The sequence below is a fragment of the Rhinatrema bivittatum genome, chromosome 10 (genome assembly GCF_901001135.1).
Source record: "Rhinatrema bivittatum chromosome 10, aRhiBiv1.1, whole genome shotgun sequence".
NCBI classification, from domain to species: domain Eukaryota; kingdom Metazoa; phylum Chordata; class Amphibia; order Gymnophiona; family Rhinatrematidae; genus Rhinatrema; species Rhinatrema bivittatum.
The window spans coordinates 60,493,688-60,515,973 of NC_042624.1; the positions used below are offsets into that span (position 1 = coordinate 60,493,688).

At 42.9% G+C, this 22,286-nt stretch overlaps 1 protein-coding gene across 2 annotated transcripts in view; it reads left to right on the forward strand.

Annotated features, from left to right (window-relative positions):
* TOR1AIP1 (torsin 1A interacting protein 1) overlaps positions 1-16,890 on the forward strand; it is a 90,740-nt gene extending 73,850 nt beyond the window's left edge. For both annotated transcript variants that reach the window (XM_029618904.1, XM_029618905.1), the window contains exon 12: positions 13,158-16,890. In XM_029618904.1, coding sequence (XP_029474764.1) covers positions 13,158-13,957 — 800 coding nt within the window. In that variant the 3' untranslated portion in view covers positions 13,958-16,890. The remainder of the gene's footprint in view (positions 1-13,157) is intronic.
* The last annotated feature ends 5,396 nt before the right edge of the window (positions 16,891-22,286 follow it).

Consider the following 22,286-nt stretch of genomic DNA (forward strand, 5'->3'; position numbering starts at 1 on the left):
ATAAGAACTGCAGGCTGAGAAATACTGTGATACTGTACAAGGATTATTTTCCTTCATCTTTATTGAGGAGGATGGTGCCACTCACACTAGAAACAATCTTTGATGAGCAACTAAATAAATCACTGTGAAACTGGAAGATGTAATAAGCATTGACAAACTAAAGAGTAATAAATCACCAGGACCAGATGGTATTAAACATAAACATAGAAACATAGAAATGTCGGCAGAAGAAGACCAAATGGCCCATCCAGTCTGCCCAGCAAGCTTTTGCACTTTTTTTTTCTCATACTTATCTGTTACTCTTGGCCCTTAGTAACCTATTTGGTTCTATTTCCCTTCCACCCCCGCCATTAATGTAGAGAGCAGTGTTGGAACTGCCTCTAAGTGAAATAGCTTAATTAATTAGGTGTATTAACCACCGCAATAAGCAAGCTACACCCATGCTTATCTGTTTACCCAGACTATGTAATTCAGTCCTTGTTGGTTGTTGCCTGTATATAGATCCACCTTTCTACATTCCAGTTCTCAAAACTTAAGCATGAAATTGAAAACCTGTTGCTAGTAATCTGTGACCTATCATTTAAAACAGCCACAGTAACTGAAGTCAGGAGGGTGACCAGTATAACACCAAATTTTTAAAAAGTTCTACAGGGGTGACCCAGGAAACTATATACTGGTGAGTCTGACTTCTGTGCCGGACAAAATGGTAAAAGCTATTCTTAAAAACAAAACTGTTGGCCATATAGATAGCTGTAGCTTAAGGGGGGAAAGTTTTTTTTTTTTGAAGAGCCACCAGTTGATCTAGTGTATTTGAATTTTCAGAAGGCATTTGACAGTCTTACATGAGATTCTTTAGGAAATTACCAAGTCAAGAGATAGAAGACAATGTCCTATTGTGGATTGCTAACTAGTTAAGACAGGAAACAGAAGAGGACTAAATGTCAGTTTCTTTTTTTTTTTTTTTTTTTTTTTTATTTAAAACTTTTTTGAGTGCCATCAAAAATAATATACAATAATACAGCAACAAAACTGGTATTGCAAATAGAGTGAACAAAAGGAAACATTGGGAGAACTGTTAAATTCCTACAGTAATGCATAACTAGTGTGTGTAAGATACCAATGTGCCTGGTCTTGTAACCTTAGTGTCACTCAGAATATTCTCAGTATCCCCTCCTCAGTTCCTTTCCCACCTTCCCCCCCCCCCTTTCCCTGCTAAAGAACTCGTGGAAGGAGTAGTAAAGTAGCATAAATCACATAATTGTGGTCAATGAGTAGTATCCCAGTAGACATAATGTGAAATATTACAGCAAAATAAATGGCCTATGTCGTACTGCCCCCTGTACCATCAGCCGAATGCAGAGCATGAGCCTTTCATGTCTCATACAGCTGCCAATTGGCCTGAAATTTAGACAATGTGTCATGCTTGTGTGCCAAAATCTTTGTTAATAAATAAATTGACTCAACTCTGTGTTGTATCTCCTTAAGACTTGGAGTAATCTGCGTCACCCATTTTTTCGCAATTTCACAACGTGTGGCAGTACATACATATCTTACCAGGGTGTGGATGCTGCTAGGTAGATTTGAAAGCGAGGCCCCCAACAGTGCTTGTTTAATGGACAGTGGATCCCGGGTAATCCCCATCCCTAGTAGCCAGTCATTAATCTCACCCCATAGTGTGCTTACTGCAGGACACTCCCACCACATGTGTAAAAAGGATCCTATGGTTTTGCACTTCCTCCAACAGAAGGGGCTAATAGTCCCATTCATAATATGCAGCTTTTGTGGGTATAAGTACCAGCAATAAAGAAGTTTAAAGGCATTTTCCACTAAATGTGCAGCTATAAAGCCCTTGCCCATGGAGCAAAATATTTTCCACTCTCTAGGGGACATCTCTAGTCCTAAATCTGCCTCCCACGCTTTAATGTGAGAAGCTTTGGTCCATTCTTTTTGACATAGCTTGGCATATATCAAGGATACCACCTTCGTGGCCCTGTCTGCCCTAGAGCAAAGTTTTTCAAAGTCAGATTCCTCCTGTGAGAGAGGACCCCTAAGTGAAGCTGTAGCAGAGAAATGAGCGATTTGGGTATAAGGGAAGATCGCCGAATCAGGCCAAACTCTAATTGTAAATTCTGAAATGGTTTAAGTTTGTCTGTCTCCCATAAGTGTCCCCACTTCTGGATCCCTTTACTTTTCCATTCCTGGAAAGCCAGGCTGTCAAACCCAGGAGTAAATGTGTTGTTGGCATATAGATAGGTACTATGGTGATATTCTTTATGCCCCCTCAAATTCTCCCCCTTTCGGAGCCATAAATCTCAGGCCTCCCTGAGCTCTAGGGAGAAATAACACTCTCCTGGCCACCCTGGGGCGCTTACCTCCCCATATATAATGCATAACTTTTTTTTCTGCCAAATCACAAACTGTTTAGGAGGTATCCTAATTGGTAGAGTCTGAAAGAGATACATGAGTTTAGGCAAGACTGTCATCTTCTTCACTGCAGCCATACGTCCCCCACCAAGAAATCTGATAGCAACTCCATTTTTCCAATTCTTTAGAGAGTTTTTGCCAGAGAGTATCGTAATTTATAGAAAAAAGGTCTTGATTGGCACTAAGATATATCCCTAAATATTTAATTTTGCCATCTGTCCATTTGTTGTGGAAGTCATTCCTAATTTTCCCTGCTTCTGTATGTTTAACACTAATATTCAGGATTTCGGATTTATCCCAATTTATTCAAAAGCCGGACATACTATTGAAAGTCTCCAGCTCCCCAGTTAAGGCTTGCACGGACGCATGGGGTCTCATGAGGATAATCAAGATGTCATCAGCAAAGAGTGATAGCTTAGTGGTGAGATGCCCCAAATTAATCCCCTGGATGTCAGCATTATGACGGACCCTAACTGCAAAGGGTTCTAGAATAGCGCAAAGAGCAGTGGGGAAAGCAGGCAACCCTGGCGTGTACCCCTCTTAACGGTAAATGTTGGAGAGTATCCCCCATTGACCTTAATACACGCCCTCGGGGAATGGTACAATTGCCCCAACCATTGTAAGAAGTGAGCTCCAAATCCCAATGTTTGGAATTAGTAAGGCCAGTGCACCATATCGAATGCTTTTTCAGCATCTACTGATAGGGATAGTGGTGGAGTATTATATTTGTGGACAAACCACATGGCATCTTCGATTTTATGCACATTGACTATTTTAATCTGCCAGATGTGGATTGGGTATCCCTTCTGCGGAATCTGCTATGCTCAAACAAATGGTAATGGAACCCATGAGGGAAGGCATGATCCTCTATCTAGTGCTCATAAATGGGGATAATGTCTCTAATGTCTAGGCAGGTGCCCACCTGAGCACCAGTGATCATCAGACGGTTTGATTTGATATTGCAAATAAGATACAGAGAAGTCGCACAAAGACCTGAGTTTTGAAGTTCAAAAATACAGATATTGTCAAAATGGAGATGTTCCTGGAGGAGAAACTAGAAGACCAGGAAATAATAGGTGATGTGGAACAACGGTGGGCCAAATTTTAAAGGAGCTATTACAAAGGCAACAAATCTATATGTTAGAAAAGTAAACAAAAGTTAGAGGAAAAAGAAACAGATCTTATTCTCAAAAGAGGTGACTGAAAAATACAGGCAAAAAGAATAGCGTTCAATAAGTATAAAGAATCCCAAAAAAGAGGAATACAGGGAATTTCTAATGTACACAATTGTCTAATGTACACAAACTGGGAGAGGGACCTAGTAGTGATAGTGTCTGGCGATCTAAAGGCGGCAAAACAGTATGACAAGGCGATAGCTATAGCCATAAGAATGCTGGGCTGCATAGAGAGAGCAATAACTAGAAAGAAAAAGGAGGTGGTGATGCCATTGTACAGGTCCTTGGTGAGGCCTCATCTGGCATACCATGTTCAGTTCTGGAGACCATATCTCAAAAAGAATAGAGACAGGATGGAGATGGTCCAGATAAGGGTGACCAAAATGGTGTGGGGTCTCCATCAGAAGACTTAAGAGGAGAGGCTGAAGGAGCCTGGAGGAGAGGAGGTGCAGGGGAAACACAATACAGACCTTCAGATACCCGAAAAGTTTTACTGATGCACAAACTTCGAACCTTTTTCCATTAGAAAGTAGCCAGTAGAACTAGGGGTCACGAAATGAAACCCCACTCAGAATCAACATCAGGAAATATTTCTTCACAGAGAGGGTATTTGATGCCTGGAAAGCCTTCTGGAAGAAGTGGTGAGGAAAAAAACAGTAAACAAATTCAAAAAGGCATGGGATAAAAACTGTGAATCCCTAAAGGCTAGAGCATAGAAATATTTATTTATTTATTGCTTTTCTATACCAATGTTCGATTGCACTTCACATCGGTTTACATGGAACTATATAGGAACAAAAGATTGGTAACAGAAAAGAAATTACATCTAACTTTTAACCAGCTCAAGGTAAAACAAACAAAAGATGAGTTAAGGAGGGAAGAAAAAGGAAGTCAACGTTAAAAATAACAGAAAAGTAACTTATAGTAGAATCAACTATTAAAACAGTACAGTCAGTATAAGAAACTGAGCAAACTGGTTCATGGGGGTAACCTGCATGGGAGCGGCAGTTACTATCCTTAGCCAATTAGCTTTCTTGATTTTGATGCCATTGCAACCTCGCTGTCCATGTCAACGAAGGGGGTAAAAGAGGAATAGGAGTCGGATGACAGCCAACACTGAGACCTGACTTTTACTGTCTGGGGAGTACCAATATGCAAACATTAGGGAAAAAGCACAGGACTGCTTCTACAGCAAAGTCCAAATGCAAAGCACATTCAAGCAGCATTGTCTGAATTATCAAGGCTGCTCACCCTGTAAATGTTGCTAGTATTATTACTACCCTTAACATAAGGCTTGGGAGTAACCTGCACGGAGTGGAGGTTACTACCTTAAGAAACTTTCTGGGCAGACTGAACCATTTGGTCTTTTGCTGTTATTACTGTATTACTATGACCTGTGCACTTTAACATACTCTTTACCTTTTTCAAATCATTTATGACTAAGGTGATCAGATTTGCAGATGACAGTTATTAAAAGCTGTTGGAACTGGCAGTAAATTGTGAGGAATTGTGAGACTAGGAGACTGGGTATCTAAATAGATGAAATTTAAGGCAGAAGAGTGCAAAATGATGCACAAAGGGAAGAATAATCCCACCTACAGGTACTCAATGCTGGGCTCCTTATTAGGAATCACCACCCAGGAAAAGGACCTTGAGGACAATTGAAAACATCAGCTCAGTGTGGGGTGGTGGTCAGAAAAGCAAATAGAATGCTTGGAATTATTAGGAAAAGAATGGAGAATAAAACAGAAAATATCATATTGCCTCTGTATCAGTCCATGGTGTGATGGCACCTTGAATACTATATGCAGTTCTGGTTGCCCAATTTCAAAAAACACAGCGGAACTAGAAAAGGGAGAGAGAGGAAACAAAAATAATAAAGGAGATAGGGCTCCATTATGAAGAAAGGCCAACAGTGTTCTTAAAGACTGCTGAGAAGGGGATACGTTAAGTTTTTATAAAATCAGGAGTGGGGTGGAACAAGTAAATAGGAGAAAGTTATTTAACCATCCAAATAATATGAAAAGAAATGGACGTTCCATAATAACAATCAGCAGATATAAAACAAATCATAGAAAGTATTTTTTCACTGAACACACAATCAAGCTGTGGAATCTTTTGCCAGAAAACGTGGGCAAGGCCACTAGCATAGTGAGTTTAAAAGAGAACATAAAAATTGCCATACTGGATCAAACCATCAAGCTCATTATCCTGTTTCCAGCAGCAGCCAATCCAGGGTACGAGTACCTGGCAGGATCCCAAATAATAGACAGACCTCACACTGCTAATGCCCAGGGACCAAGTGGTGGCTTTTCCCAGGTCTACCTGGTTAACGATTTATGGACTTTTCCTGCAAGAACTTGTCCAAACCTTTATTAAAAGCAACTACGCTAATTGCCTGTTGAATGACTGTGCTATTCTATGATGCATAAAATATTTTAATTTGAAACACATTAAAAAATAAGACATGTGGTCTGATCATATATATATATATATATATATATATATATATATATATATATACACACACACACACACAGCTGCATACAAGGGAGGCCATGCATATGAATATATCTCATTCATATTTTTTTTTAAATTATGAATATCCTAAAAACCAGATTGATATTCATAATTTTAAAAAAAAATGTCACGTGATGCAGTGCAGGGGAAAGCCGTGATTTTTCCCTCGCAGCGCCGACCCTCCCGCATCCAGCTCCATCCACGGCTATTCTGGCTAAGGCACTTTACGAGGCACTTTGGGAACCTGTCCTGAACGTTATTTGAGCTTGGTGAGCGATATGGCAGCTCGTTTAAAACAAAAGGAAAAGGAAAAAGACAAGCTGCGCGGCTCGGAGGTGCAAGCAAATATGGCGCCGGTCACACCACCCCCGCCGGCAAAGGCGGCGATCTCCAAAATAAAGACCGCAATCTCGGAGCTGCTGGGCCCGGAACTGAAAGGTATCTCGACCAAACTTACTGAACTTGCATCGGCGTTCGCGGGGTGTGAGGCGCGATTTTCCACCTTAGAACATCGGGTGTCCGATTTGCAGGACGGAGCACAAACCGTGGAGGCTGAGGTAGCAGCACTTAAAATGGTGGTTGCAAAGCAGGCAGACCGTCTTGAAGATTTAGAAAACCAGTCTCGCAGGTCAAATCTGCGTTTCCTGGGCCTCCCGGAATCTATTCCTGACCGGGAATTGGTGACTTTCTTGGAAGGATGGCTGATCAAAGAATTGGGCCTTACACATGCGCATGGGCCCCTATGCATAGAATGGGCACACCGGTTAGGCCAGAAAAGGAACTCTGACCTGAGACCTCGAATCGTCATTGCAAAAATTTTCAATTTTGTGCACAAAGGGGAGATTTTGCAGGCTACCAGGGCAGGAAAAGCGCTGATGTACGAGAACAAGAAGGTTATGGTGTTTCAAGATTTTTCAGCCGCCTTGTCCGCAAAACGCCATGTCTTAGCCCCGGTATGCACCCAACTTATCAACTCGGGATATCGCGCCACATTGGTCTATCCGGCTCGACTGCGGGTGGTCACCCGCGAAGGTGTCAAGTGGTTCACAGAGCTTGCAGAGGCACAGGAGTTTGTGCGCGCTTCTTCCAAAGGGAGCAATCAGAGGTCTCCCAGCAACAGTGAGGAACCAGATTGAATACAACGGAGCTGGCTAAACTTCTGTTTGGTGACTTGGCTGGCTGAGTTCTGGGTCCTCACCCATTGTTTTTGGTTTTTCCTTTCTTCCGCTGCAGTTGTATGCGACGGGCCTGACTGTTGATATTTTTGTCCGGGACTCTGTTCCAGAGGTTCGAGTTGTTGGACTACCCTACAAGTTCCTCAGTTTTTTGTTTTTTTTATTATATATACGAGTGTGCCTTCTTATGGGCCCTTCAGGGTCCCAGATCCTTTTATAAGTTGACTGGATGGGGCTGGAATGCTTCGGGTAGGGGGGGGGGTGTTTGTATGCATGGTGGTGGCTTCTATTAGTGTAAGAATGGCAAGGGGGGTGGGATGGGGGAACGGGGGGGGGGGGGGGAAGGGGAAGGGGAGAAGGAAGGGGGGAATGGGATATTTCATATTTGGCAAGGTATGGGTTCCATGCACGTTGATCTGGAGGTCCTTTTCTGTTCTATCAAAGGGCTGATCTCACAGGAGGGTTTTAGCTGGGAGAACCTTCCTGTTCTTGTTATATGTTTGTTGATCGGTATGTATGCAATTTTCCTAGATCATGCCAGTTAGTGGACTTAGATTCATGTCCTGGAATGTTTGTGGCATAAATTCGCCCATTAAGAGTTCAAAAATACTGAACCATCTCAAGAAGAAACAGGTGGATGTAGCGTTCCTACAAGAGACCCACCTTACAGATGTAGAACACGCAAAACTTCGCAGAGGTTGGGTGGGGGATGTGTATTATGCATCGGCCTCCTCTAAGTCAGCCGGGGTAGCCATATTATTTGGTAAACATGTACCCTTCACTATTTTACAGGAGTTGAAAGATCCGCAAGGTCGATATCTGGTATTAGTTGTAAAAATTTTCAATGTCTCAATCATACTTTGCAATGCTTATGCTCCAAATAATGATACTGTGGGTTATCTGCGTGCCTTACAGGGGTTGCTGCTCCCATATCTAGATGATTTCATTATCCTGGGGGGGGATTTTAATGCGGTCAGAGACTTACACCTAGATAAATCCACAATTAGCCCTAGGGATCGGGTAATTAGCAATAGTTTAATACAGCTCGAACAGTCGGTTCATCTTCTTGAGGTGTGGAGGATATTACATCCTAACGAGAGAGACTTCACTCATTTATCTCGAGCCCATGCGACTTGGTCACGCTTGGATTATTTCTTTATAAGTGATAAACAATTTACAAAGGTTAATGATGCTTGTATTGGCGATATTCTTATCTCAGATCATGCTCCAATTTGGTTAGATGTGCAGATCTCCCCTTCTACACCCATTAATCGGCTATGGAGGTATCCTTATTTTTTGGCTGATGATATTTCTTTCCAAGAATACTTACGATTGCGTTGGAAAGACTATGCGACTCTTAACGAGGAACACAAGTCCAACCCAGTACTTTTCTGGTACACTGCCAAAGCGGTGTTACGCGGAGATATTATCTCCTATGTCGCACGCCGAAGGAAAGTATTAGACAAGAGTCTTCTTACATTAAGTACTCAATTGCAGACTCTTAAAAGGCGCTTGGCTCGTACAAATCTCCCGGGCGACAGGGAAGCATACCGGGGAGTACAGGGGAAAATTAACACTTTACTTCATCAAAGGGAAAAAAAGAGTCTACTCTATTATCAATATCAAATGCATAAATATAGTAATAAGTCGGGCCGATTGTTACATAACTTAGTGAAGGCATCTCGAACATCTAGGCACATTCCTGTAATACGTACGGCTACTGGGGACCTGCATACTGATACTAAAGCAATTCTCGCACAGTTTCAGACATTTTTCTCTAGCCTATATACTACGGGGGGCTGGCAACCGGAAGTTTGTGCTCAGTTCTGTGAGAGGCTTGATTTGCCAGTTCTCACGATGGAACAAAAGGAGCAGCTTAGCCGCCCCTTAGAACAGGAAGAAATCCATCGGGCGATTATACAGTCCAAACGTTTTAAAGCGCCAGGACCCGATGGGTTCACTGCAGAGTTTTATAAAAGTCTGGTGGATTTAGTCAGTCCAGTACTGGCTCAGACCTTTACTACACTAATCGCCCAGGGACAGTACCCACACCATGTTAATCAAGCTCATATAACACTCATCGCCAAACCGGGCAAAGATGCCACTTCTCTGACCTCCTATAGGCCAATCTCACTTCTTAATGCTGATCAGAAGATATTGGCAAAAATTCTAGCAGATCGGTTGGCTGACGTGCTTCCCACACTGATTGGGAAAACCAGGTGGGATTTGTGCGGAAACGCTATGCTTTAACATTCGAAAGATCCTGGCGGCAATGGAAATGAGTCAGGTGATGGAGGAGCAATATCTTCTGATCAATTTTGATGCAGAAAAGGCCTTTGATCGAGTGGCGTGGGGATATCTCTTTTTCATTTTGCAAGAGCTGGGGTTTGATGGCTGGTTCCTAGACGCCATTCGTTTATTGTATCATGAGCCTACTGCAGTTATTGTTGCCAATAATGCTCACTCCGAGGTGTTTTCTATTACACGTGGTACAAGACAGGGGTGCCCCCTATCACCGCTGCTCTTTCTAATACAGCTGGAACCTCTGTTACTGTCCATTCTGAATACTGAGCAGATAAGGGGTATTCGCATGCAAAATGAAATTCTTAAATATGTAGCTTTTGCTGATGATGTGGTGATTTTTTTGACCAAGCCCCAGTGTTCTTTACCTCCATTAAGGCAGCTCTTTGCTGAGTTTGGCAGATTTGCGGGCCTTCGACTTAATCCTAATAAGTCTGAAGTATTGGCCTTTCCGGCTACCCTTAGAGAGAGCTGGCAGGGTGACTTTCCGCTAAGGTGGGCTGACGGATCCCTTCGCTACTTGGGGGTGATCCTCCCATCCTCTCCCAATAGTCTTTATATGGCCAATGTTAAGCCCCTACTTCAAGTGACATTGGATAAGCTCCGCACTTGGCATAATTTACCACTCTCCCTATGTGGACGTCTCAACTTATTCAAGATGGTGATATTGCCAAAATGGTTGTTTCTTTTGCAAAACTTACCTCTTTTAATTAGTGGTCCGGATTTTAGATCCATTGACAAAGCCCTTCGCATTTTTTTATGGAAGGGAGGGAAGGCACGCATATCGTTGGTTGATCTTAAGGAGCGCTGGGGTGAGGGAGGATTGGGAGTCCCGGACTTGCAGCTTTACAATCTGTCATGCAACCTCCGTATTCTACGGGATTGGATGCTAGATCAATCTTCCTATGTACACCTCTCTGCGGAGTCGGCATTGGTGGTACCTCATGCCCTCTCCTATGTTGTTCAGGCTCCATCCCAAGATCTCCCTTCTGTTATACTTCACTCCCCATCAATCAAACCGATAAGGGATACTTGGCGGATAGTCACGAAGTTGTTGAAGATACCTAGGATGTGTGTTCCGTTGTTGCCTATACAGGGAAATAGTGCCTTTCTCCCTGGATCCCAGACCAAAGGTTTCAAAAATGGCAGACACTGGATATTACTCGATTGGGCCAGGTAATTAATGACGATGGCCAGCTGTTAACTTTCCCTGAATTACGATCTATGTACAAGTTGGATACCTCACATGTCTTTCCTTACCTCCAGCTTAAGCATTATTTTCAGTCACTGCCTTTGGAACCTGGGTCTGTGGAGGTCGTTAACTCATTGAATAAAAGTAATGCGTTTTAAAACCCAGAAGGTTCCCACGTTGTCCCAGTATTATAAAAGTTTAAAATCCATCACGAAAATTGAACCCTATGCAATACTGCTTGAACGCTGGAATAAGGATGGGATATTTGCTTTCACAGTTTCTATATTAAAAGCAAGCTTTGGATGAATTAATCATATAACAGTGAATATGTATTATAGAGAGATGCATTATAAGTTCTTGAGAAGGGCTTATGTTTCCTCACAAATGGCTCATCATTCGGGGTTGGTCCCAAGTGCACTTTGTGGTAAATGTCAAGGAGCCATTGGGCATTTATCTCACTCTTTTTGGGCCTGTCCTAATGTCCGTCGATTCTGGGGACACATTGCATCTTATTTAATGGACCTGTTGGGAGTTAAATTGCCCATAACACCATTGCTTTTTATTTTTGGTCATTTCCCACGTATCTCATTAAAGAAAGGTCAACGTCTTCTAATTCACAAAGCTTGTTTGGTGGGGAAAAAAGTCATATTGGGGGAGGGAGGGGGAAGGGAGTGGTTTCTTGCACTGTTTGACCATGGTTCATCTTTCTTTCTGTGATATTGAATATGTTATATTGCCTGTACCCTGGTTGGTGAAAACCAAATAAAACCTAAATTACAAAAAAAAAAAAAAAAGTCATATTGTTGCATTGGCGGGACTCTAATACTCCATCCTTTTGGACTTGGCGTAACCATTTACACCACTTGTTACGAATGGAGGAACTGAGCTCACGAGCAGATCCCCGATCTCGCCGGCAATTCTTGCTGATTTGGGACCCGTACTTGCAATCCCTACCTCATCGTTCCTGCAGTTTGGTCATCAATGATTGCTGAGGTCGTCATAGAGTCCACCTCTTGAGGGCATTTACAAACTGTTGGAATTCCAGAAGGATTGAATACGTGCATGGATTCTGCCCTTGGACATTTGCCTCTTAGTTAGGGGAGGGAGGGAGGGTGGGGGGAAGGGTTGCTGGTTCTGTGTTAGTGGGATGTCGATATTGCAAGGTCTGAGTAGAAGTCAGTACACAACTTCTCCAGGCCGATATCCTGCCTGTAATTTATGACAATGTTGGTATAAATAATAAAAACGTTTAAACTAAAAAAAAAAAAAAAAAATGCATGAAATATATTCACATGCATGGCCTCCCTTGTATGCAGCTATATCTTGTACATACACACTGGACTGTCCGTGCTGTCCATTGTAAATTGGTTAATTTGTGATTTGTAAATGACCTCTGACCAATGTACTGCAACTGAGTTAAAACTTGTTTTGTAATCCTTCTTAAGGCTACTCATGGAAAAAGGCAGAATATGAAATATCTGTAAATTACTAAATTGTGGATATCCTGAAAACCTGACTAGCGTAGTAAGGAGTACTCGAGGACTGGGAAAAGAACCACTGCACTAGAATAGTGCTGCTCACAGCATGCTTTTGAGTTTCCTTCATGCTCGTGGCACACCCAACCAAATTTAGCAGATCACTTGTCTGCGAGAGTGCCAGGAAATGTACTTCTAACTAAATTGATAGAAATTGGGCATTGCTAGCACTTTAGCATGTTTTCAGGAATTATGGTTGTGATACAGTTGGGTCCCATCATGGCTGGCTGGCTGCTTGACAGCTTTGGTTGGGATCTGCAGGTATTTTGGGGAGTTTTACCCTCCACACCTCCTTCCCTCCCTCCCTGTAGGATCCTCTTTTACATGCCACTCGTCCATTCCTCTCCTCCCACCCACACACATGCATTGTTCTCTTTCCCCATCTCCCATGCATGTGTTTTTCTCTCCCCCTCATCCTTCCTGCCTACAGAAAGAGAGCAATGCTTCTTGCCTGGGCCTGCCGCTTCCTTCACTGGCCTCTCGGATGTTTGACTATATGGTGTGAGACACCAGGGCTCCAGGCTCTCAGACTGAAGGCTGTTGAGGAGGAGGCAGCAGATGAAGCCCTGGCTCCCGCTGGCAGGAGCAGAGGAAGAGCATCAAGCTGGGGTTGGCTGCTACTGCCCCACATCAAAGACTTTGCTACAGCACTCTGGTTGAAAGTACTGCTAGAGAGTAAAAATGTATATATATTTCTTGCACTGTACAAATAAATGATAGAATTCCATTATGAATGCCTTAAATAAAGAACAAGCTGTATTAGAAAACTACAATTTTTGCCTTGACTGACCGTAAGGCTTTCACAATCTCACTACTTGTTCTTTTCTCTCTACAGAGCCTGGTGCAGACCATGGTGCACAGACACACATGAGCTGGAATACAAAGCTGCTGCTCCTACCATTGATATTTATACTGATTTTTGGCCTGTGGTTTAATCGTGAGGGACAGAAGGGAGTATGGGATAAGAGCCATATTCTGCGACCCTTTCAAACCAAGATGAACCTGTTGAAGTCCCATTTTGTCAATCAAGAGCCTATGTTTTGGGCTAGGAGCCAAAAAATCTTAGAAAGGCATCTCAATGCCTCACAGCAGCACTCTGAGCCTGCCATTTTATTGCTCACAGCGGCTCGAGGTGGTAAAGATACACTGAAATGTCTAAGCAGTGGGATTGCAGAGGCCTACTCCTCCTCCCTGAATGCCACTATTGTCAGCATTGATGGGGCCAGTAAAGCTACACTGGACAGTGATGATGCAAAGCTGCAGGTGGATCACACACTGAGTACTGGCTTCCAAGAGGGTGGGAAGGCGGCAGTAGTCCATCACTTTGAGGCATTGCCTGCTGGCTCTCTTCTAATCTTTTACAAGTACTGCGACCATGAAAATGCAGCTTTTAAGGACATAGCACTATTGCTGACTGTACTGTTGGAAGATGAGAGGCTGGATCCCAACCTTGGCATCCGGGATGTCGAGGAGAAAGTGCGGGATTTCCTGTGGGCCAAATTTACCAGCTCCCACACTGGAGACTCTTACAACCGCATGAATACAGACAAGCTGAGTGGGCTATGGAGTCGCATCTCCCATGTGGTATTGCCTGTCCAGCCTGAAGCTACACTGCAAAGAGAATTCTGTTTATGAGAGCAGTGGAACAGCATGATTTGATAGAGTAGGAGAGATTTTGCTCTGTATTGTGCACTGAAGTCTTTGGGTTCTGATCTGTCTGCTTACAGCGTTCTGTGCAGTGGGTTTTCTACTTATTTCCGTACATCACAGTGACATGTTGAGGAAATGGCTGATGAATTCTTCAAACTGTCACTGGAAAATGCAGGGGTTGGGACTTGATAGTGGATCAGTGTCACTCTGGATTTACAATGGGAGTTCTCATAAAGGCCTTTCTTGTGTTTAATCCTTGAGACCCAGTGGTCATTGGAGAAGATATTCCAGCTGTCCAGATATGACAGTAAGGAAACCCTATTATACCCCAGGGTTAGAGTCAGGGCTTTAGCTAACAGCTCATTCCTTTATAGCTTTGCTTGTTGTTAGAGTACAACTTAATGCCAATATATGGTGAAGTATTTTTAAACTGCTTCATAGCATAGTTAGCTTGGGGAAAAAACTTGATTAAAGTGTTTACAATCCTGTTTAAGAGTTCTTTTTTTGTATTGCATTTTCTCTCCACTGTTTGTATGATAGGGTACTCTCCTAGACCTATGGGCTCCAAAACAATTATATGCATCTGAAATCTTGCATTGATTTTTCTGACACCACCTTGTATATGTGAGGCTTTTTTTTTTCTGGCTCTCCTCTGCTGATATATTTCTTTAGCATGCAAAGAAACTGAAAATATCAGAAAAAAAAATTAGCAATTTGTACCCAAGCCCTGAAATCAACAAACAAGCAATTTTTTTTATCAGAAATAAATCCAGGTGTGTTTAATTTTTTGTCACAGGTTGATCCAGTCCGGGTTTTAGCCCAATAGGACAAGTCAGTCAGTTTCTTTCTCTCTCTATCTAGATATCTAGATAGGGGTAAAAACAAGGACTGGATCATCCTGAATAAGTGAAGTCAGTTGGCAGTTCTAAACTGATGTGAGAACAAAAATAGACCAGGTAAGCCACAATTCTCATTAGAATTGGCTTTTGGATAATTATTTGTAGGGGTGGTGGAAAAGCAGTAGCAATCTTCAAAATAATTTGGTCCCGCTTCTCGTTTGTAGAAGAGCATGTGAGTAACAAACTTTAGAAAGATGTCTGCCCTGTCTGGTGGACTGGAAGCAAAGGTATGGACACACATGCCACTGGTTCCTTTCTTCTCTTGAAGGGTCTGAAATACAGTGATGCTGTAGCTGGGCCTGGCATTGTGGGATCAACATAATCTGCTCTTCTGGGAATTGGCATCCTTGACCATCCTCAACTCCTTGCGAGTGCTGAACTATTAATCTGGAATTTCTGACCTAAAACTGTAAATACATCTTAGCTGTTGCAGTGTGGTACCCAAGGTTCTAACTCTAAGCTTACTTATTTTATTTAACAGCTTTTCTATACCGACATTAAAGTACATATCATATCGGTTCACATACTTAAGCTTATATCAACTGTTGAAAGAAGGAAAAAGCTAAAAAGTGCAAGGGAGCACTAAACAATAAAGATCCTTCTGCCCTTCAAATTTTGCTTCCTATTTTACCAATCCTAAGACACTGCTGGCAATTTTAAATTGTGTTTTTATGAAATGAGAATGTAAAGACAGGATGATTAATGAGCTTAAAGAAAAGTTGGTTAATTGGACATTGTATGGTTTTACTGAACATTTGGGATTGAGCTGCACATCATTGCTATTGCCTCTCGGACACAGCTCAGGACAAACGTCTACAGCCTATGGCTAACTTGCTAAAATGCATCTTGCATTTTCAGCTATGTCATATCCTGAACGCAAGATAGAACCCACTGCAGTGTGTGCAGCAATGGACTTCAGTACCCATCGTGGGGGAGGGTGAGAAAATCCTTTAAAGCACATCCTGGAGTTTGATACTTCATTTAGAAGATGTCCTGGAACCAAAAGCTTGGAACACAAGTTGTTTTTATTTTAAATCTACTGCATAGTTAGCATTTTCTGTAAAGGCTTCAGTCAAACTTGAGGAGCATGTTACTGTTAAAAGATGGTTTGTCATGATCACCATGGTGAATGAATTTTCTCACCCATTCTATAAGTATAGGGAAAAATTAGTGAGGCCAAGTATTAATTCACTGTAAGGTATCATTGGCCATAAATGATATTGCCCAACACCCAAGGGCAGTCATAGCGACCTCTTTCAGTCTTTTCCCATTCAAAACCAGCTGTGTGAAATGTTTTCTTTTTTTTTTTTTTTTTTTTGCCCAGTGCTGCTACCTTTCTCTTCCAGCTTAATCGGAACCAGTGCTAGGATTCTAGCTCTGTGAGCCACTATTCACAACTACCTGGAGATTTTTCCCTATTTTAATAGACCTTGCCTCCCACTATTTCTAATCTGCTCATTTCAACACCGGTCTTGAGCCAGGTGGCCTGCAGCAGGGCTCCTTCTGGAATCCTGTATCCAGCCTCCAGGGGTCATGTTTAATGATAACCAGGACTCCCTCCCCCACTAGGGGCTGTGACTGCTGACTCTTCAGCATCCCCTGTCTTGGGACCCTCCGCATAGCAGCATACAGCACTTCCACTGAGCCAGCTGCCTGCTCCCATGAAATGTATTCTAAAGCTGAACCAGTATGAAATAGCATGTGGCATCGGGCTCTGCAGCGAGCCCAAGAGCTGTGGAAAAGTCCAAGTGCAAAAGCTGCTGGCCTGCCTTCTTAAACAAGAAAAAAGAAAAAAAAATTGCAAACCGAGGTAAATATAGAGCAGTTTGACGTTTAGTAAACTATAAGCTAGGGTGCATTTATCCATGTTTGAATATAGTGATTAAAATTGTGATGGACAGTTTGCTTCCCCAAATTGAGCTGTAAATAATAGCTATTAATATTCAGCCTATAATTTGTAAATGATTTAACAAAATATTTTGGTATGCTACTCTAAATAAATTCTTGTATTTTTAAGTAGTTTCAGAAAGTCTGTGTTGTATATAATTTGACAGCTTGTTGGAAGCTTTTACATGAGCTGCCATAATCTTCCAGTGCTGTCCCCATCCCCACTGTCTTGAACTTATCCTTGCAGGGACGTCTGCTGCATGGTTCATTCTTGTGGACTTGCCTTTTGTTTGGATGGAGGTTTATAAAATCACGAGTGGTATGAAGCAGATCAATAGAATATTGTTTTCGCTACACTCAAATACTAGGACCAAGGGACACACCCAGAAACTAACAGGTAGCAAATGTAAAACAAATTTAAGAGTGTGGGTTTTTTTCAGTCAGTGCATAATTAAGTATGAACTTGTTGCCAGATAAGATGGTTAAAGCTAATTTCAATTGGTTGTATATGATATGTGCTTTGTTTTATTAGATTTGATTGCAATCCACACTGAATGTTCAATCAGGCCGATGCAGTGCAGTGCACGACTCAACATGCAAATTCTGTAAATTCATGTTGATGAGGCTATTAGCTATTTCTCCCTGATGCAAAAAAAAGTGCACCTGACCCACGCATTTCTATCCTCAAAAATTTAACACCTGCCCTGGAGCAGGTGTTAATTCTTAAGGAGCCCAAAAGGTTTACATAAAAGCAGAAAATACTGCTTTTCTGTAGTTCCTCCGACTTTATATCATGACGGTATTAAGTCAGAGGAACCAAAAAAGGAAAACTTTTTTTTTTTTTTTTACAAAAAAAGTGTGCTGGCAGTCAGGTTAGGAAAAGGGATGCTCAATTAACAAGCATCCATTTTCCTAACTTGTGGCTGTGCACAGTTTGGGAAAACGGATGTTCGAAAATTGAGCGTCTGTTTTCCTAACCCGCTAACAGCCACCTCTCCTGGGCATCACTGCCAAGGAGGCGCTAGAGGTGCACAATTTCTCCTAGTGCCTCTTTTTTACTGCGACAGTCTATTTAAATATTACATCAGACGCCCTGGAGAGGTGCATCGGCGCGAGTTGGAGCAGATGCTCAATCACGAGTGCCTGTTTTCCGCACGCTGATATTGCATCAGCTTGTATGTCAGGAAGTTGTGGAATATAAGATTTTATAAATAAATAACAGCTTAAAGGTTTGGGCAAGGTTCTGGAGGACAAGTCCAAAAATAATTACTTGTCATAGAGATATGATAGGCCATACGGTCTTTTTCTGCTATCTAGTCTGCCCATCCCTGCCAGTCGCTTAGAGATCCTCTGAGTTTATCCCATGCTTTCTTGAATTAAAGATACTGTCCTTGTATCCACCATCCGCATGAGGAAGCTCATGCATCCACTACCCCATATGTGAAGAAATATTTCCTTAGATTACGGCTGAGTCTACTCCCTTTCACCCTCAGCCCGTTGATCCTTCATTTTGGAGCTTCTTTTTGGAAACTTTGGAGGCATTCAAATGAATCATCAGATCTAGAGGAAAGATGGAATGGAAGATCTTCAAGTCTGATCCTATATGCTTTAGAATGAAGCAGTTTATATAATTTTTAAGATGTGGTCTCCAGAATTGCACACAGTATTCCAAATGAGGTCTCTGCTTATCATTCCTCTCCTCATGCAGCATCTTTCTTGCTTTTGCTGTTGCCTTATCCAATTGCTTAGTCCACCTCATGATCATCCCTAGATCCTGTTCTTCTTTTGTGCTTAGAAAACTTTCACCTGCATACTCTACCTCTCCATTTCTAAATTCTTATGGAGACCAATATGACAAATTCTCATCTTGAGATTTGTTGGGCATTTCCAGGCGACCTCAATAGCCACTGGAAAAAATTCAAACCATACTTCTTTGTCTCACCCCCCTCCCCTTTACCACAAGCACAAATTACTTAAATATTGCAGATGCCCTCCCTTCAACCTCGGCCAGATCAGTTCAGTTCCCCTCCCAGGCAGTATACCACTGCCTGAATTTGGGACAGTCTCCTACAAATAGAGAAGATTCTCCTGAGGATCAGTCAATTCATTTCTCTGTTAGACATCATCCCCCTCCCACCCCAGTTTATCTGTGACCTGAGACAAGACTTAGACCCTTGGCTAATCACCATGATAAATGTTTTGCTAACCCAAGATTCCCTACATATCTCACTTGAATTAAACTTGTCTTGAAGAAACCAAGCTCTGACCCAAAAGTTGTTGAATTTTTATTGTTCTATTTTCAGCCTTACTTTTTATCCAACCTAGCAGAGAAAACAGTATAATTTCAACTTCTAGGCTTCCTAGAATGAGGGTAACATCTTTCATTCTTACCAATCTGCTTCAGGAAAGGCCATGAACAGAAACTCTCCTGTTAGCCAGAAATGATAGTATTCACCTGAATGCAGACCACGGAGGTGCTCCTTAGCACCTTTTGACACTTTTGAGCACCAGTTCCTGATTTGCCTAGGTGACATTGGTATTGAAGGCACAGCCTTCAAATAGTTTGAATATTTCCAGTCCAACAAAACACTCATATGAATCAACAAACCATTTACATGCAGAAATTTCACCTATGGCGTATCTCAGGGCTTAGAGCTTTCCGTGAAACTTTTCAACATTTACATTTGTCAATGTGCGACCTCATCCAGTCATTTAACACTGAATGCCATCTATTTTCCAAGGACATCCAAATCTGTATCAAAATGGGATTGGACCAAACCTCATCTATTACCAATCTCAAATATTGTTTTACAGCAATAGCCAAACTCAAACTAAACCTCCTCCAAATCAGAAGTCCTCTGGCTAAGCTGACAAAGGGATCTCCTGCTTATCCCTACCTTTCCTCTCAGGAACCTTTTTGCAACCTAAGGACTAAGTATGCAGTTTAGGGGTTCAAGTTGACCACGACCTTAGAATGGAAATCCACATCTCAAAAGTGGTAAAGACCTCCTTCATACTTGTGCACCAGATTTGCCAAATGTACAAATACTTTGAGACATAAAACCTTGTTACTGTGATACATGCATTAATCACCAACTGCATAGACTACTCTATTTAGCAGCAGCTCACAAAATAACCTTAAACGCCTCTGTCAATATTGTATATATTCACTGTCAGGCCGATACAGTAAGGACGCGTAAGAAACAGTGCGGCAGGGCCGGGCGCCCGCTCGTTTGCCGCACACACATTTTTGTTCACAAGCCGCTCGATTCAGTTTTCAAATCAGATGCAAATCCAAGTGGTGTCCAAAGTGCGTCAATGAAGCGGTAGGCATTCGCAATCCATCTTACTGTATAGAGCGGTATACAGCGCCTATACAGTATCCAGGGTGTGCTGGTACCTGTCATTTGAAATGTCATTCCACCAGGTAAGTGGGTGGTTCTTTTCAACAGACCTCGCATGGACCTTTCCGCCTGTATCCGGGCGTCCATAATCGGAGGCCCCGCTGCCTTGAGCACCCGGCCGGACGTCCGAGGTCGCAGCTTCCGTTCATGGACGTTCCGGTCTCTTTCCGGACGTCCATGACTGAAATGTACAGGGGTCTGTGCTTCTGTCTGTCTGGTCCATTTTACCGTAGTATTCCATATGCTCCTCTTCTGTTCTGGGGGTTTGATTTTCCCTTTGTCTTCCATGTGCTCCTCTTTGGTTTTGGTGATTTCTCTTTGTATTCTGTCTGTATGCTCTGCATGTGCTCCTCAGCCTTGGCGGTCAATCTGTTCTTGATTATCGCCACAGAAGTTTATCGCCATAGTTTATCACCACAGAAGTTCAATGCAATAAATAGTTGAAATGAAACTTGTGCCATAAATATAACTATTTAAACTTTTTTCAAAAGTTTGGACAATTATATACAATTTTTGTATAGGAGGGCATGGGGCAATTGAGGGGCTAAGCGAGCAGTTTGAGTGGAATCACTTCTCTGCAGGATGAACACAATGAACAGATGCTCCAGGAACGTGCTTCATACAAACTGACATCAATGCTGAGATGTCTTCTCAAATGATTTTGATTACAGAAATGACAGAATTGATCAATGCCATTCAAGATGTCACCTCTGCCTTTTTAGATAAAAGTTTGTTTGGTCCATTGACTGACCTATCATTTTAATATCATCCCACCCCTCATTTCATGTAAAAAATATTTTAAAAAATTGTTAATAAAGCAAACTCAGTCGATATTCAAAGTGAAAAAAATATATATTCGCAAACTATTTACAAAAGCATGTCTCTGGATAATTTACAATTGTTGGCAAACATTGCCAAGCATTTATTTTTTACATTTATATGTACAAATTTACATATGGGATGGGAAAGTTAAGGGAAGGGACCACACCATGGGGGAAGAGGAGGCTCATCATCAGTGATGTTGATCTGGCTGTGGCCATCTCGCAGGAGCCCACGCCATGACCAGCAAGGAGTGTGCTCCGGCCATTGTACGCAGCAGCTCGATGATCCCCCGCTGGCCATGGCGCAGGTCGTGCAGGATGGTCACCGCCTACACTGTCAGTCTCACCACATCATCCAGGCTGTGGGACACCCGGTGCTGGAGAGACAGCACAGCATCCAGGCATGCTTCAAGGGCAGGGGGCACTTCCCAGGCTGCTGTGCTAGCCCCCCCCCCCCCCCCCCCCGGATGATCTGGAGAGACCGGCTCCACAACATCAATAATGATGTCATCCTCATCCCCCATGGCTGGTGGGGCAGGAGAGATGGCGGGGGTGGAAATCATTGCTGCTGGAAGGGTCGGAGAGGTGGGGGCTGGAGAGAGAGGGGGTGGAGAAATGGGGTGTGTGAAAATCATTATTCGTGGCACGCCCCCCCATGGCAGGTCAGGCCGGAGAGAGGGGCGGTGGGAGAATTATGCGTTCCTCCTCTTCTGATGTATCTGAAAAGATAAAAAGCACAGATACAGAATGGTAGGAAGGAGAACTTTCTTATAACCATTTTAAACAAGTCATCCCCTCTTGCATTAGTAACAGAGGTGGACATCTTACGTGCTTTCAGTAGCGTTGAAATAACGGGCTCCGGATAACCGCGCCTCCTCAACTGACGCCTCTCAAAAGCCAGGCCGCAAGACACAAGCGATCTGCCTCCTTGAAAAATATTGGTCCCTGGTGTAGAAGAGGTGGCAGCTGACCGAGACGAATGGGACTCTCCACCGTCAAATTGCGCAGATCCGCAAACCACGGTCGTCGGGGCCACTCTGGCGCCACAAGGATCACCAGCCCTTGATGTGCCTCTATCCTGCGGATGATCTTGCCCATGAGGGGCCACGGTGGGAAAACATATAGGAGACAGTGGCGTGGCCAGGGCAGGACCAGCGCGTCCACGCCCTCGGCGCCGCGCTCCCGCCTGCGGCTGAAGAAGCGGGCGGCCTTTGCATTTCTGGCGGTTGCCATTAGGTCTACGTGCGGTGTCCCCCATCGCTGTACTATTATCCGCATCGCCTGCTGCGAGAGCTCCCACTCT